Source organism: Fundulus heteroclitus, chromosome 5, assembly GCF_011125445.2.
Source record: "Fundulus heteroclitus isolate FHET01 chromosome 5, MU-UCD_Fhet_4.1, whole genome shotgun sequence".
Taxonomy (NCBI): Eukaryota; Metazoa; Chordata; class Actinopteri; order Cyprinodontiformes; family Fundulidae; genus Fundulus; species Fundulus heteroclitus.
In genome coordinates this window covers 14,866,521-14,881,405 of record NC_046365.1, presented here as the reverse complement: position 1 = coordinate 14,881,405, position 14,885 = coordinate 14,866,521, and the positions used below count along the sequence as shown (strand labels likewise).

At 38.9% G+C, this 14,885-nt stretch overlaps 1 protein-coding gene across 1 annotated transcript; it reads left to right on the top strand.

Moving 5' to 3' along the window:
* The first annotated feature begins 200 nt into the window (after positions 1 to 200).
* On the top strand, positions 201 to 14,553 carry adra1d (adrenoceptor alpha 1D). Its single transcript, XM_012877667.3, has 2 exons — positions 201 to 1,484; positions 13,269 to 14,553. Exons 1-2 carry the CDS (start codon positions 530 to 532, stop codon positions 13,817 to 13,819), a joined length of 1,506 nt encoding a protein of 501 aa, XP_012733121.1. The 5' UTR covers positions 201 to 529; the 3' UTR covers positions 13,820 to 14,553.
* Positions 14,554 to 14,885: the final 332 nt, after the last annotated feature.

The window sequence follows — 14,885 nt, the reverse complement described above, 5'->3', positions numbered from 1 at the left end:
CAGTTAACCAAAAAAAAAAAAAAAACAGTAGAAACGAAATACTTGGTTAAAGTTTCATTGGTTTGCATCGCTAATATTTAATAAGCACCTTTAAAATTCCTTTTTTACAGTGTATAAAGTGAAACTATACATAAAAAAGTACAGATCACGACTGTGGTGTGAACGCGTCTCATTGTGCGCTCTAGGTGGAGGCTGTCCAGGCAGCCTTAACGCGAGGGGTGTGGGTGGAGCTGTAGTTTCAGACCTGCTGTACCAGCTCTCACTCAGAGTTGATGCAGAGGATGCCACCAGAACGGAATCCAGCGCTTGGAGGAAGAAAGCTGAAATGGACCTAAGTGCGCTACCAGTTTCTCCTTTCCTCGAATACGCCACAGAAGAATTCCAATCAAGTTTTCAGAAAACACTGTTTATTTGTTGTTTTTTGCACCAGCATTTTTGCCGTCCGGGTCTCTTGCTTCAAAGACAGCTTGGACACGGAAGGATGTTTTCCTGAGAAAACTTGCCCCTAAACTTCTCTTTATGGCGAAAAATGAGTGACTCCAGCTTGAGGAATGAAAGCGACTATGGGCCGTATTTTGAAGCGTTCAACGCGTCCGCTCTGGAGCGCATCTTTGCAGACCGCAACATCACAAAATGCGGGAACTTCACCATGGACCCGCAGGTGGTCGGCACCGGGGTCTTCCTCGCCGTGTTCATTCTGGTGGCCATCGTCGGGAATATTTTGGTCATCCTGTCCGTAGTGTGCAACAAGCACCTGCAGAACATCACAAACTTCTTCATTGTCAACTTGGCGATGGCGGACCTGCTGCTGAGCATCATCGTGCTGCCCTTCTCCGCTTCCTTGGAGGTGATGGGATGCTGGGTGTTCGGCCGCGTTTTCTGCAACATCTGGGCAGCCGTGGATGTGCTGTGCTGCACCGCGTCCATCCTCAGCCTGTGCATCATCTCCATAGACCGGTACATCGGGGTGAAGTACTGCCTGAAATACCCGAGCATCATGACGGAGAGGAGGGCAGTTGCTATCCTGGCGCTCGTGTGGGTGTCCTCCACGGTGATCTCCGTGGGGCCGCTCCTGGGATGGAAGGAGCCCCAGCCGGAACACGAGACCGTGTGCGGGATCACCGAGGAGCCGGGCTACGCGCTCTTCTCCTCCCTCTTCTCCTTTTACCTGCCGCTCATGGTCATCCTGATCATGTACTTTCGGGTGTACGTGGTGGCCCGCAGGACCACCAAGAGCCTGGAAGCGGGGGTCAAACGGGAGAGGAACAAGTCCGCAGAAGTTGTGCTGCGGATTCACTGCCGCAGCGTGCTGGAGGACGCGCGTTCCGCCAGCTCCAAGAGCAGCAAGAACCACCCGTTCAGAAGTTCCCTCTCGGTGCGCCTGATGAAGTTCTCCCGGGAGAAAAAGGCTGCCAAAACTCTCGCCATCGTGGTTGGGATGTTCATCCTCTGCTGGCTGCCTTTTTTCTTCTTTCTACCGTTGGGTATGTTTAAGGGTTATTATCGTCTCCTTATCCTTATCCATCTGTGCTTAAATTGGTGTAAAAAAAAAAAAAAAAAATCCAAACTTTATATGGTGACCCATAGACTGTATGGCTGTTTGCAGAGGTATTCACACCCTTGAGCTATTTCCATTCTGTTAAGTCACAGCCACAAACTTCAGTGCGTTTTTAGGACCCTGTGAGACGGACACACACTGTTTTCATTGGTTTCGCAAATAAAAATCTGAAAAGTTTCATCCAATAATGTTTCTGCTTTCCCACGGCAATACTTGTAGAATCACTTTATGCAACAACTGAAAGTCTTTTAAGGGCACATATCACTACCAGCTTTGCTCCTTTACAGCCACAAATTTAAAGCACCCCTCCTTGCACACTACCTCAAGCTCAGTCCAAATCGATGAAGAGTGAGCTGTGAGCATGAATTATTAAGTCTTGTTTAAAAATCTCTATTTGACTTAGGTATCAACTTTTGCCTTTCTAACACCAGAATATGAGTTAATCAAAAATAATTGCATCGTGGTGTTTCATACTGGTTGTATGTTTAGCATGATTTTCTGCTCGAAGGTGAACCCTTGCGCCAGTCTCAAACCTTTAGCTGCCTCTAGCACCCTGCATTGCTCTTTCTTAACTCCATGCATCTTCCCTCGCTCCTTGCTAAAGAAAGGCGTTTTCACAGCACGATGCCTCACCTCAGAGATGCTGTGTTCAATTCAGTGCGCAGTGTGCTTCCATGATTAATCCTCTCCTTCACCGGCCGGCTGCCCTTTCAAGATGACGGCCGTGTCTGGGTAGGCTTGTAGTTGCATTTTTAGATGATGGATTAAGCACTCCTCCGAGAAATGTTCAAATGTTCCTGGAATTTTGTATAATAACCTATTCCTGCTCTTAACTTCTCCGCAACTTTTTCCCTGAGCTGTCAGCTGTTTCCCTGTTCTTCATGATGCTGTTTGTCTACTAAGGTTCTCTAATGAACCTCTAAGGCCTTTGCGGAACAGTTGTATTCATACTGAGGTTAAAACACGCATACATTGTCTCTGTTTCCTGATTTGAAGACCCATGAAGAACAGTTGTTTTGCACAGGATTTTATTTAGGAGTATCACATTAAAGGAGTTTGAGTAGACGTCATACTTTTTTCAATTTTAGGAGTATGGGTATGAATACTTTTGCAATGCACTGTAAAGCAATTTGCCAATGAGATAAGATATTATTCACATTAATTATGGAGGTTCGTTGTTAATAATTGATGTGTTTGCCGCATTTAGAGTGATTAAGCATTTTCTATTTCTATGCAGGTCTACCGCTGTGCAGATCTGGCTGAAAGTGCATTACCTTAATTAATCAGTGAGCTAGTCTAAATTAACCACAGGAACTCGGAAAGTAAAGCCTAAGGTGGGCCACCAAAGACAAAAGCCACAAGATGATTACACTGTTAACATTAGAATCCAATAGCTGTCTTAATCCTGCACCAACACGTGATAAAACTGTTTTGAACATATATTAATGATGCCTAGTATCACTATGGTGTTGTTAAATATCGGGAGGTAAATGGTGGGATCAAAAGTGTGACAGCCCGTTTTAATTGGTTTGATCTGAAGGACAAAAACCAAGGAAGCAAACTGATAGGGAATTTCTTTAGCTATTTATCCATTCTAAAAAAAGAACAAAACTGAATTGTTGTGACTCTGAAGGCGATCTAACAAGCAGCCTAGTAGTCGATACATCACAATTCATGTCCATACTTATTCTGACTGAATCTGTAAATGTTTTCCGACAGCTAATATGATTTACTTGAAAGAGCAGCCAACTGACTGGCATCTTCCAGTAATGAAACTGAAAGCTCAGAGGGCAGTTTCAACCACAGTAATAATATTTATGGAGGGTTTAGTTTCATACGTTTGAACACAAGGTCGTGGAAAACCCTTAAACTCTTAATAAGCTCTTAAACCAGGACTCTTACACAGTAGTGAGAAGTCTGGCAAAGTATGGAAACCTTTTTTGTCATTTTCCAGGTCTGGACACATATGAACATTTTATCCCTCAATAGTTTTTTAGTTAATGACTGAATGCACACTCATGCAGGATTTTAAGAATTGCAAATACGCTCTCTGGACCACTAGAAACTCTGCTTTAACTGGACCAGGGGTTCTTAAACCTGGCCTATCAACCCAAAGAATGCACTAAAAGTGAAAATATTTTGGAGATTTTGCAAACAAAATCCATGTACCAAAGTTGACAAAGTATGTTACAAAATCAGAATTTAGTCTATGATACTCTGCTTCTTATCTTTCATATTAAAGAGTTTTAGATTTTGAAACACAGCTGATTTAACTAGAATAAGTCCAGAAGCCACTAAGTCAATGATAAAGATCCTTACTACACCTTTGAAGATTGGAAGCCAATTCCAGGATTGCGTTTGTGTTGGTTGTTAAACCTACAGATAAGACCTGTTAACGATTCAGGCAGATCAGAGCCAGCCCAAGGCTGTGCTAAGCACAGCTGAACTAACCGTTTCTGATGTCCAGCCTTGATCTTTTATATATCTTTTGCATCTTTCTATTTAATTAATTACTTTATTTAAGCTTAGGTTTAGTTTTTAGCACTTTTCTTTATATTATACATTCTACAGCAAATGTGGTTTTGATTTCCGAATAAAAAATTGACCGTGGGAGGAAAAAAAAATGCAAATACTCATTTTGATCTAATTAGTTTTTTTGTTTTTTGAAAAGTGTGTGTATTATATTGTGCTTTGCTGTTTTTGCTCTGCTTGCTGCACATATATTTCCTAATATGGGTAGTAAAATTACTTTTGACCACTGCAGAGCCAGCGGACACAGGCAGCTGAAATTATCAAATGATCTTTCAAATATGGCCCTGTTAGCATAACCCTTGAACTATTAAGGTTTTGTTTTCAGGATATTTTCGTTGTTGTTGTTTTTTTTTTTTTTTTTTTTTTTTTTTTTTTGACAGGTAGACACATAAATTAGCCTTATTACAATTCCCAGTGCAACCGAAATCTCTCTCCTGTAATTACAGGTCTTAAATGATTAAACCATTCGTCTTACGAAACACATTTCTTTCTCATACGTTCTCAAACATTAGACTCGTTTTCAAAACAGAAAGCCCAAACGAGCTTGGTTATAGATCAGATCATTATCTTGGTGAAATATGTTGAATTCTACCTGTAATAATGAGATAACTGATTCCCGTTAGGAAATAAAAGGAGCTTCTAATTAGCATTATTAATCATGAGTAGGAGTGTTATCTTGCAGTTAGTTCATAAAGCATAAAACTATAGAGCCCGTATGAAATCAAGCTTGATTGAAACCATCTGTCCTGCAGACCTTTTGCCACAGACGCTGTTCAGTGCCGGACTGAACGCCGACTTGCTATGAGGATTTATTTAAAAACATAACGTCCCCACAGGGATTCATGACGTACCATCTTATCTCTCTCTGTGGGCTGACTGCTAAATGACTGATTGATGATTATGGAGTGTCTTGCTTGCACATACTCAGCCAGACACAGTGATGCCGGTCGATTGAGGAGATAATCATTAATGAGTAACCTTTTACAAAGAGACCGAGGTGTAATTTTAGCACGCCGGGGCCAACAGGGTGTTCTGTCTGCGATGATGCAAATGAAGGCGCAACAAGTTGTCTCATCTTTAAATTCTGCAGTTTTGCTCTAATACTTTAGTTAAATTACTTTTTTTTTTAAAGATAATGCGTTCATCTGTGAAGAGTTAATACTTAATACATGCTTCTTAACACGTTAAACTATAATAATTAAATGAAATATCTACTATTTTTGTGATTTCATAAAAAAAAAGTCAAGGCATCTTCATTAAATAGAATTTTTACATTATATATATATATATATATATATATATATATATATATATATATATATATATATATATATATATATATATATATATATATGACTATCTATGATGCAAACTACCCAGATTATAGAGAGTTTGCATTTAAAAATTGCACGCCTTTTTAGACTCAATTTCAGTCAGTTTGTGAGGGTTTTGACCTCTAAAGACAGCTACTGTAAATGTATGATAAATGTTTGCACAGTGGCTGTGCTTGGTCATTTCTATGTTGCACATTATCAAAAGGAAAAAGCAGAAAAAACGTTTTTTTTTACCTCCTTCCTTGAAATGTTTGTGATCTTATTCACAGGACTCATGTCTTATACAAAATAAGATGTTCAACAACATGTGATTTACTGCTGGGCTCACTGGTAACAGACACGTTGCTTACAGTATACAAGGCAAGGCAAGTTTATTCATACACAATGCATTTTGACTGCCTCACTGCAAAAATAGATAAATAAATACTGAAAAAGAACATAATATAATGAAAAGAAACAGGCATTACATAAAAGATAGAAACTAAAAAGCCAAGACATGTCAGAAACAAAGTGGAAAATTAATCAATAGCCTTCATGAGCTGCATGAGCTGCAGTCAACATTAATTTTCTGAGACTGGATTTAAAGGAAACAGTAGTATCTGCTTTTCTCTGATTTTTCAGCTGCTGGTTCAAGGGCTGGAGAACAAGGAAACTAAATGCTGTGTCCTCTGATTTTGTTTTATTTTTTTTGAAGAGACAGAGAAACAAATCTGGAAAACAATATTTTTACCTTGCTTTGCAAGAAACCATGTACTTCCCACAGTATCATAACCGTAACCCCTTGGTGTGAAATGGAAAATATTATTTGTGTTTTTGCTGCTAAATTGATTTTAAATTGAGCAGAAATTGTTAACTAGAACACCAAAGAACCAAAACACAGATATTTCAATATATTTTGTGCTTGTTAGTGAACTTAGGCATTATTTCGAATAACTCTAACCACCAGATGGCAGCAAAGTGCTTACAACATGATCCTTATTATGTGTTAAATGGTGTTATAGAATAGATACTTACCATGGCTGTGTGGTGGTTTGAGGTAAATTCGAGACAAAAGTTGTGCCACTACTTGCACAAAAGTTTAGAATAAATGTATAGCATAACCTCATCCCTCTGTAAAGTAAAGATTGTCATTCTCTTATCTATGCCATTACTGTCAATGTTTTGTGAGACAGGAAATATTTCCAAACAGCCAAATGAGTCATTCCCGTAGGCAAAGGAGAAGTCTGAATCACTCCTTTATTAGATGTCTGAACTTGGACTTATTTCAAGCAAGATTGATGGACATAAAAACGAGTGGAAGGGACTCTGCATATCTCAGCCCTCATTTATTTGTCATTGCAAAAACATGACAGACTTTTTAATACATTATTTTTTACATACAAGTTACACTCTGCTCTTCATCTTTCCCTGAGACATTCTGTCAGCGCTGCATCATCTCTGTTAGGAGCAACTTGATCGCTGAGGCGCTTTCAACCTGGAGAGACTCACACAGACAAAAGAGGAAATGAAAGATTCACATAAATCAGAAAAGTTCTTTGGCACTCGCACCCTGGCAGGAGACGTGAAAGCTGAAAAAAGTCTTTGAGCTTGGATGTTCATTTTCTTATTAGGATTAGTGAAGTCTTCCCCCCGGGTCCGGACACTGGTGGTGGAGGCCAGAGAAGAGAAGGAGCCAGGTGGAGCCTGCGAGCGTGAAGGAGTAGATGGGGTGGAAGAGGGTTTAAGCTCATCTGAAGAGCAGGAGAATCCATGGATGGAGAGCCTTATAAGCAAAGTCTTGAGGAATGATAGGATCAGGACTTGATGCAGATTGACTGGGGCACAGGCACAAGACCAGGCAATCAGTGGTTACAGGTGCGGCCTGGTGAGTCTTCTAGTTTGAATTTACGTCTAAACTTCATGTCGTTGGATGGGAGTGTAGTTATGGTTGGAAATCATGGTTGATTCTGAAGAACATTTTACTACTGTGGAAACAACCTAAACGTTAGCTGTGGTGATATAGGGCGTATTTTTTGTTGTCAGTGAAGAGCATGTACAATCTTCTAACAGCACTTTAGAATAAAATGTATGTTGTTTCCATCCTACAGTCAAAATATGTAAATATAGCATACATTTTTTTTTTACTATTCTCAGTTCATTCATTATCTATAAAATAAATACTAAACATATACTCTTTGCGATTGAAACTGAATATCACAGCTAAAAATAAACATGAAATAATTTATTCACAATCTGAGTTTTGGTTAATGGTTTCTGGCATTTTCCATGATTTACAGATATGTTTGAGATCCTTATGAAAGTCTCTGTGTAATTCTGGTCTAAATAAGGTCTATATGGAGCATCAGCATTTACATTAGGTCTATTGCTTAGTGCAAGGGTGTGGAGCCTCTGCAATCCAAAGATTTGTGCCCTCAATCCAGCTAAACGAAAATGTTTTAGAGCAGCAAAGGTTTCATGACCTTTTCACAAGAGGCAACATAGAATAATTGATAAATATTTACTATATATCTATTATATCTAATATACCATCATTTATTTTTTGGTTTTGAATCAAAGAAAAACCTTAAACCTTTGCAAATAGAGGGTGGATACATTTTTCTAATGTAAATATTGTGGGAAATTATGTAAAAAAAGAATAAACCTACTTTCCAAATGACAAGAAAAATTTATCTAAAAAAGTATTGGTACTTTTAGTGTCATTTTGTAATGGATAATAATAATAAAAAAATATATATCTAGACAGAAAAACATCAGTTTGTTCTTCGTTAATTTAGTCAAAGTTAATAATAGCCATGGTAGAAGGTCCAAAGAGCAACTCTGCAGCTGCGGGTCATAGGTGCCTGGCCTAGTGGATCTTTGTTTTTTTTTATTTAACATTTTAGATTTTACTGTTATATGTTTTTAGGGCTCCATCTCTCAAAAACATTGTTTGTCTGACAGTTCTTGTTTTTTCATAACAACAAACTCCACTGAAAATGACAATCAAAAGGGAACTGATGCTTGTAAAATTGAGATCTCATAACAACAACAGAAATAACATACAAAAATATATACATTTGGAAGTATTCAGACCTGCAAGGATACCCTGTGTTTTACCAATACTCTAATGTTTCAATGTGTTGTACTGCTCAGGCGAAACTATTACCCTTCTCTTACAATATATATGTAGTTGGTAAGGCGTAGATATTGGCACGTATTCCCTCAATTTGATCAAAGTACCTGGTGGCCCACTGAGACCAAGGTTTAAAAGCTTCAATCAAAAGTATAACATTTGCCTCAAACCTTAAATTTGAAAGGGATAAGTCCCTACGCCTTGCAACAGAGAGCTGTTCAGGATTACCTCTGCTCACATAAAAGAGCTGTCGCAAAAACTTTCATGACAATTTTGGCAGGTCTCCAGACTCCCGAGTGGGATTCTGCATGTAATCAAAAGCACTCTGGTTTTACTTTGATTCGCATTTTGTCTTAAAACCTAAGCCAGTGTATTCATGAAAAAAAGAAGAGAGTATGATGAGATTCAAAAAGGACAGTCGCCTTGCAGACATCAAAAACATAAACAAGGTGATAAGCAGTAAACAAGCAAAGCGGAGAAAAAAAAAAAAAAAAGACTCACCTGTTGTCATGGTGTTTGGCCTTGCGTCAGAGTGGTGAATCATGTGCTGTCTGCCTCGAAGGAGACGTCATTTTATCACGGAGAGTCAGTGCAGGACAGCCCTCAATGCCTCTATTTGTATTAAAACGAAGTGCTTGAGCAGAACTGACTTAGTGAGTGTTTTTGTGCAAGTTGAAAGTTAGATGACATAGACAACACAGACCTGCACGAAACAGCCAGCCCCATGAGAATTGCAGGCTCTGCTTTATGGTTCAGCAGATGACACGTTCCTCCTGTGTGCCTTCGTTGGTGCGGGGTGCGTTGTCAGTAGATGATATCGAAACAGCATGAGGCCATCACTATGAAAATTACAAGGACGCCATTTCCACAGAAAATTGTTGAACTTCTCAGCATGACATTAGCTCTGAGCCGAGCAGCCTTTGTGCCGCTGTTTAATTCAGTGTTACGTGTAAAGCCTAGAATGGAGGTGTGGCAGGGCAGGAGAGGGAATAGTAAACAACAGGAAACGACAACGTTTAGGGAAATATAGCATTTTATAGCCAAAAATACTAAGAGCTAAAGAAAACAGACAAATGTGATTTATTGATGATATGTTTAATGTATAGCTTTAAAATATCTCCTTTCAAGTTTTGCTATTGTTAACAGTTATTTTCTAAATCTATTCCCTCTGGGAAGATGCTGACCCAAAACAAGTGACCATAGAAATATAAAATGATCAATGGTTTAGAAAGTGCTAATTCGCTGGGTGTTAAAAGATCACCACAGTGCCTTGTATTTTGCAGGTTTTATGTCTTCAGTTACCCTGGCAGACAAGGCAAGCAATTATATGATGTAGCTGCTAGTGTCATGATCCTGTCTGGTTAGTTTATTTGTGTGTGTTTGAGACTCTTTTTTGAGGTGTTTTTTTCTGAGTAGATCTTCACTGATGGGGTTGGCAGGGTCTCTGCAGCTTCTCACACCTGACTTAAATTTCCTCATAACCCTGTCTGAGGTTAAAGGGGCCATGACATCAATCTTTAAACTATTTCATATAGTTGATATTGCTGCAAATGTAAATTCTCAAAAGAATTTCATCAAAAACTAAAAAATAAAGCTACCTTTGTGTAAGGGGTTGTCAGGCCTCCTCCTCAGTAAAAGGTTTGGGTACGGTGATGATATATGGCTCTACCTACTTGACTTCACTCTGATTGGCCACAACCGTATTTGGGAAACCGGTCAAACACGCCCAACAGGCCCTTGCTCCCTCCATCTACACCTCTTTTCTCGGCGCAACACTCGAAAATCTATTATGGTGTTATGGCTGGTGGAAGTATTTGTATTACAGATGTCAGACAGGCGAGGACAAGCTGACCAAAGGCTTTAACCTGGCGGCGCGATTCATCATCCTCACAGGCGAAGTCTGTGAGAGTGAAGTCTGCGGTCTACGGCAGCAGGGCAACGAGCTGCTTCAGAAAGTGTTCATACGTTTATCAGATGAGACAGCATTTAGAAATTAAATAAACTTACGGGTAATGACAACGTTGTGGTCACCACCTCAAGAACTTTTTTTCAAAATCAGTTTGTATGACAATGTTCAGGAAACAGTCTCCAGAAAAGTGCGCTAAACATATGAACATAACACAGTCTCGTATTGGACCGTGGTGAAGTTCGTTTTTGGTCTGATATTAGATATTTGTGCTCTGCGGCTTTGGGGGCGGGATAGCGGCAGCCCCAGATTATCAGGTCAAACAGGAGTCAGACGCCGCCAAAGAAGCGGAGCTCGAATATCCAATATCCAACCTAAAACTAACTTCACTGAGGTTCAATCTGGGGTTATAATTGTGTGGTACTTCTCCATAAATGAAAATCAGCCTCGTTTATCCCCTCATCCTTCGGGACTGAGTGCTGTTTCAGGGGAGGTTGCTGCTTTTTTGTCTTCAAAAATTGTATTCAAAATTATAAGAAGAAGTTTGTAGAAACAGCCAGCACACCTGGTGTTTGATTTTATACATCTGTGGCTATGAAATGATTAGAACATCTGATTTCCCTTATTATATGAGTGGGGATGCTTTTGTCTAGTAATTGTAAACCCAATTTGCATGTGAGACACCTAGAGCTTCATGCTACCTGTTCCCCTTGACTTTTAAGGTGGGTTTTAACACTTTTTAGTAATGTACAAGCACTCCCAACACCCTCGTTTACCCATACTTGGCCCACATCTTGGCCACACCAGGAAACAGCAGAACCTGTAACATGTGAAATTGCTGTCAGCTTCACAGCTCCTACAGCAGAAAAATCTGAGCTTGACTCTTTTGCAGGGACATTTTGAATTAAGGATCAATTTTAATCACCTATTGTGTGAAAATAACATTATCACTGTAATGTGTATTTAGTTATTACTTTTATTACATGTAATAAAAAATACATTCTTAATCCCAAAGGGAAAATAAATGTTGGTATAACTCGTGTTATTAGAGTTTCTTCAATGAGCTGTGCATGGCTGCATGCAGGAAGGATCTCCTGTAGCGGCCTGTCTTTCAGTGGATCCCGGAAAAGCCTCTCACTGAAGACACTCTGTTGTATATGACAATCTGATGAAGAGGGTGCTCAGAGTTGTCCATAATGTCCCCAGAACAGAGCTGGCTTTCATTTTTGAAGAGCTTTCTTCAAGTCAGTTACTCTGATGCTTTAGGTCAATTGCATCTGACACTGCCCCTGCAGATAAAGACAGAAGAGATAACAGACTGCACGGCAGAAAAGATCTGCAGCATCTTGCAACAGACACTGTTCAAAGCTTCTTCTAGATGTCCAGTCTGCTCTGTCCCTTCTTGTAGACACTATATTTGAATTAACTTTGGACTGCTTTGTGTCAGGGAAAATGTAACAGATTGTCCCACCAAGGACTGCATTATTTTTGCTCAAAATGTCATCAAAATGTAACTAATTGTAGATACCCTGTTCACATGTTGCCTTTCCCTTTACAAATACCGTGGATAGGTGGGGAGTAATTGGAACGTGGACTACATGCATTACAACACGTGACACTGAACCCTTCAGCAAAACTAACAAAGGAAAGATTGTCTACCTTTCTTGAATGAAGATTATAACTATATCATGCATACTTTCCGCTAGAGATGTCATCAAAATGCATAGAACCACAGTTTCTGTTATATGTTGTTTTTATGAATGCGGAAGTCGGTGCATGTCCCTGATGTATATGGCTGCGTCAATGGTAATGGACACAAGCAAAACAACTTAGTCGTCTCACGTCTTTCTGAGAATGTACTGAAAAATCCTCAGCGAAACTAATAAAGGAACGGTTGTCTCCCTTCCCTGAACGAAGATTATAAAAATATCTTGCAGACATTTTGCTATAGATGTCATCAAAATGCACATAACTGCAGATGTTTTGTTTAAAAGTTATTTGTTGTGGACTGGAATTTCGGAGCAACTCGGTGGCAGTGACAGAACGCATTATAATATTCGGCTAAACTAATGAATGAAATATTTTCTACCTTCCCTGGATAAAGATTATGAAAATTATATACATACTTCTCCCTAGAAATATCTTTAAAATGCATGTAAACGCAGTTGTTTTGCTTGAATGCTTAATTTAGGCTGCGTTGCTATGATATTGTGCGAGGGCACCCTGCATGTCGGGAGGCGGGGGGGAGTACTCCGTGCGGCAACTTGTGACACTGAGGGAACCTGATCAAGCATCAATATATGACGAGTAGGGAGTGAGGATGTGTTGGTCTGGACATATGTAACAACTTCATTAAATTTCCAAGTAATGTAATTTATCAGAATTCATTTAATAAAATATTTTTTTTTTTTGTTAGAAAAAATTTCCCCGTTCATAAATTCCAACATATACTTAAGGGTGGCAAGAAAAGTTGATGAAAGCAGCAGTAAAGTAATTTTCACATCTTAAATAAAACAATAAAAAATAAAGACAGTGCTAGGATTTAAATTAACAAGGTAATATATTACCTGGACCAATGTGCAAGGGCTAAGTCTGGAATCCATAGGTTAATTTTGCTGGATTTTATTTAGGATTTACAGTGTAAAGAGGGCTTTTATCCCCAGTTACCCATGCACTATATTGTGTCGGTCGTTCACCAGAATCGCATTGAAATACATTGAAGTTTGTGACAAATGTGGGTGTGAATGCTTTTAAAACACGACTTAACATAAAACATCCCTAATATGCAAAGACTTATAAGCCAATATTTCTTGATCTGTTTTTCAGGTTCTTTGTTCCCAGCACTGAAACCATCTGAATCTGTGTTTAAGTTTATCTTTTGGCTGGGATACTTCAACAGCTGCATCAACCCCATGATCTACCCCTGCTCCAGCAAAGAGTTCCAGCGGGCTTTCACTCGGCTCCTCAGATGCCAGTGTCACCAAAAGAGGAGGGTCCTGCGCCGCTTCTATGACCAGAGGTGGAGAACGGCCGTGAAGGGAATGACCAGGGATCAGAGGGGGGACTACACCACTGGCTATCCTATCCACGAATCTTGTGGAAGGTCTTTGATACACAAGAGGAAACATTGCTCACTAGGCTTAAAGAAATTGAGCCTATTTTCACCCCTGCAGAAGTCCTCCTTTCAGTTCAAAGAGAAAGTAAACGATCTGTCCAATAAAATCAAAGGAGGGACAGGAAAAGGCAGCCCACCTGCCATGGGTCAGACCGATACAGTGGATACAGTCTCTATGGGGATTTGCAATTCCTGTGAGCAGAGCAGTTTTCAGTTCTACGATCTAGCTGAGTGTTATGGCCTTAAAGAGACTGACATTTAGAGGCTCTCTAAGGAGACTTTTAGCTATTTTCAAGGGATCATGCTGGGACAGCTTTTCCGCACACAATCTGATGGCGCATGATATTATGGTCAGAAAACGGACAGAGAAGCAAAAATAAGAATAATGACATGACACCAGCACAAACTGGACTCAACCTTTATTTTATTTTGAGTTGTGTTTATATAAACAATGTGGCTAAAAGTCACAGTTTGGACTCCTTCGAATTACTTTTCATGATTTTAACACACATTCACACTCCTCAGCCCATAACATGAATGTTAGTCTCTGTTGACGTATTTTGATAAATCATAGTCCCGACAGCCTCCTTGTGTTCAATTATTAGGCAACTGATGGTGTGTATAAAAAAAAACTGTGACATCTGTTGACTTAATGTTTTTCAAAAAAGGAGGAACAAAAATCTTTCAGCTGCTTGGAAAACGTGTGCACAAAAGAGTCAAAAGTGCAGTTTCTATTGTTGACTCTGGAGTATAATATATCGGAATGTATTATATTCCCTTCTGTTTCTGACAGGCGGTTATAAAACCGAAGAAGAATGTTTGCAAAGTTTTTTTTTTCTTCTGTTGCATTCAGAGGGTAACCTGGCATACACATGTGCATCAAGATGTAATTTGCATTGCCAAGGGAATGCTAATGTGAAATTAATGTGCTTCTTTGTATTTCGTAATGTAATGTTTTTGTCAAATGTAAAGCAAAATAAAAAGGGAGAAAAATAATCCACTTTATCATATGATTGACAAAAGAACAAATTGGTAATTAAATGTTATGCATTTAGAAGTTTCCGTATTTGATTTAGACATTTTTCTCAATGAGATCATTCATATATATCATTCATGTATATATGTATATATGTATATATATATATATATATATATATATATATATAATATATAATATATAATATATATATATATATATATATATATATATATATATATATATATATATATATATATATATATATATATATATATATATATATATACACACACACATGCACAGGACGCTTCAAACACACTAAGGACAAATTACAGACACACAAACACAA

Bases quoted from the DNA above. Each gene is read 5' to 3' on its own strand.
- adra1d (XM_012877667.3), top strand. From the start codon at position 530: ATGAGTGACTCCAGCTTGAGGAATGAAAGCGACTATGGGCCGTATTTT. The intron at 1,485-13,268 runs GTATGTTTAAGG...TCTGTTTTTCAG, and splicing joins TTTCTTCTTTCTACCGTTGG to GTTCTTTGTTCCCAGCACTG.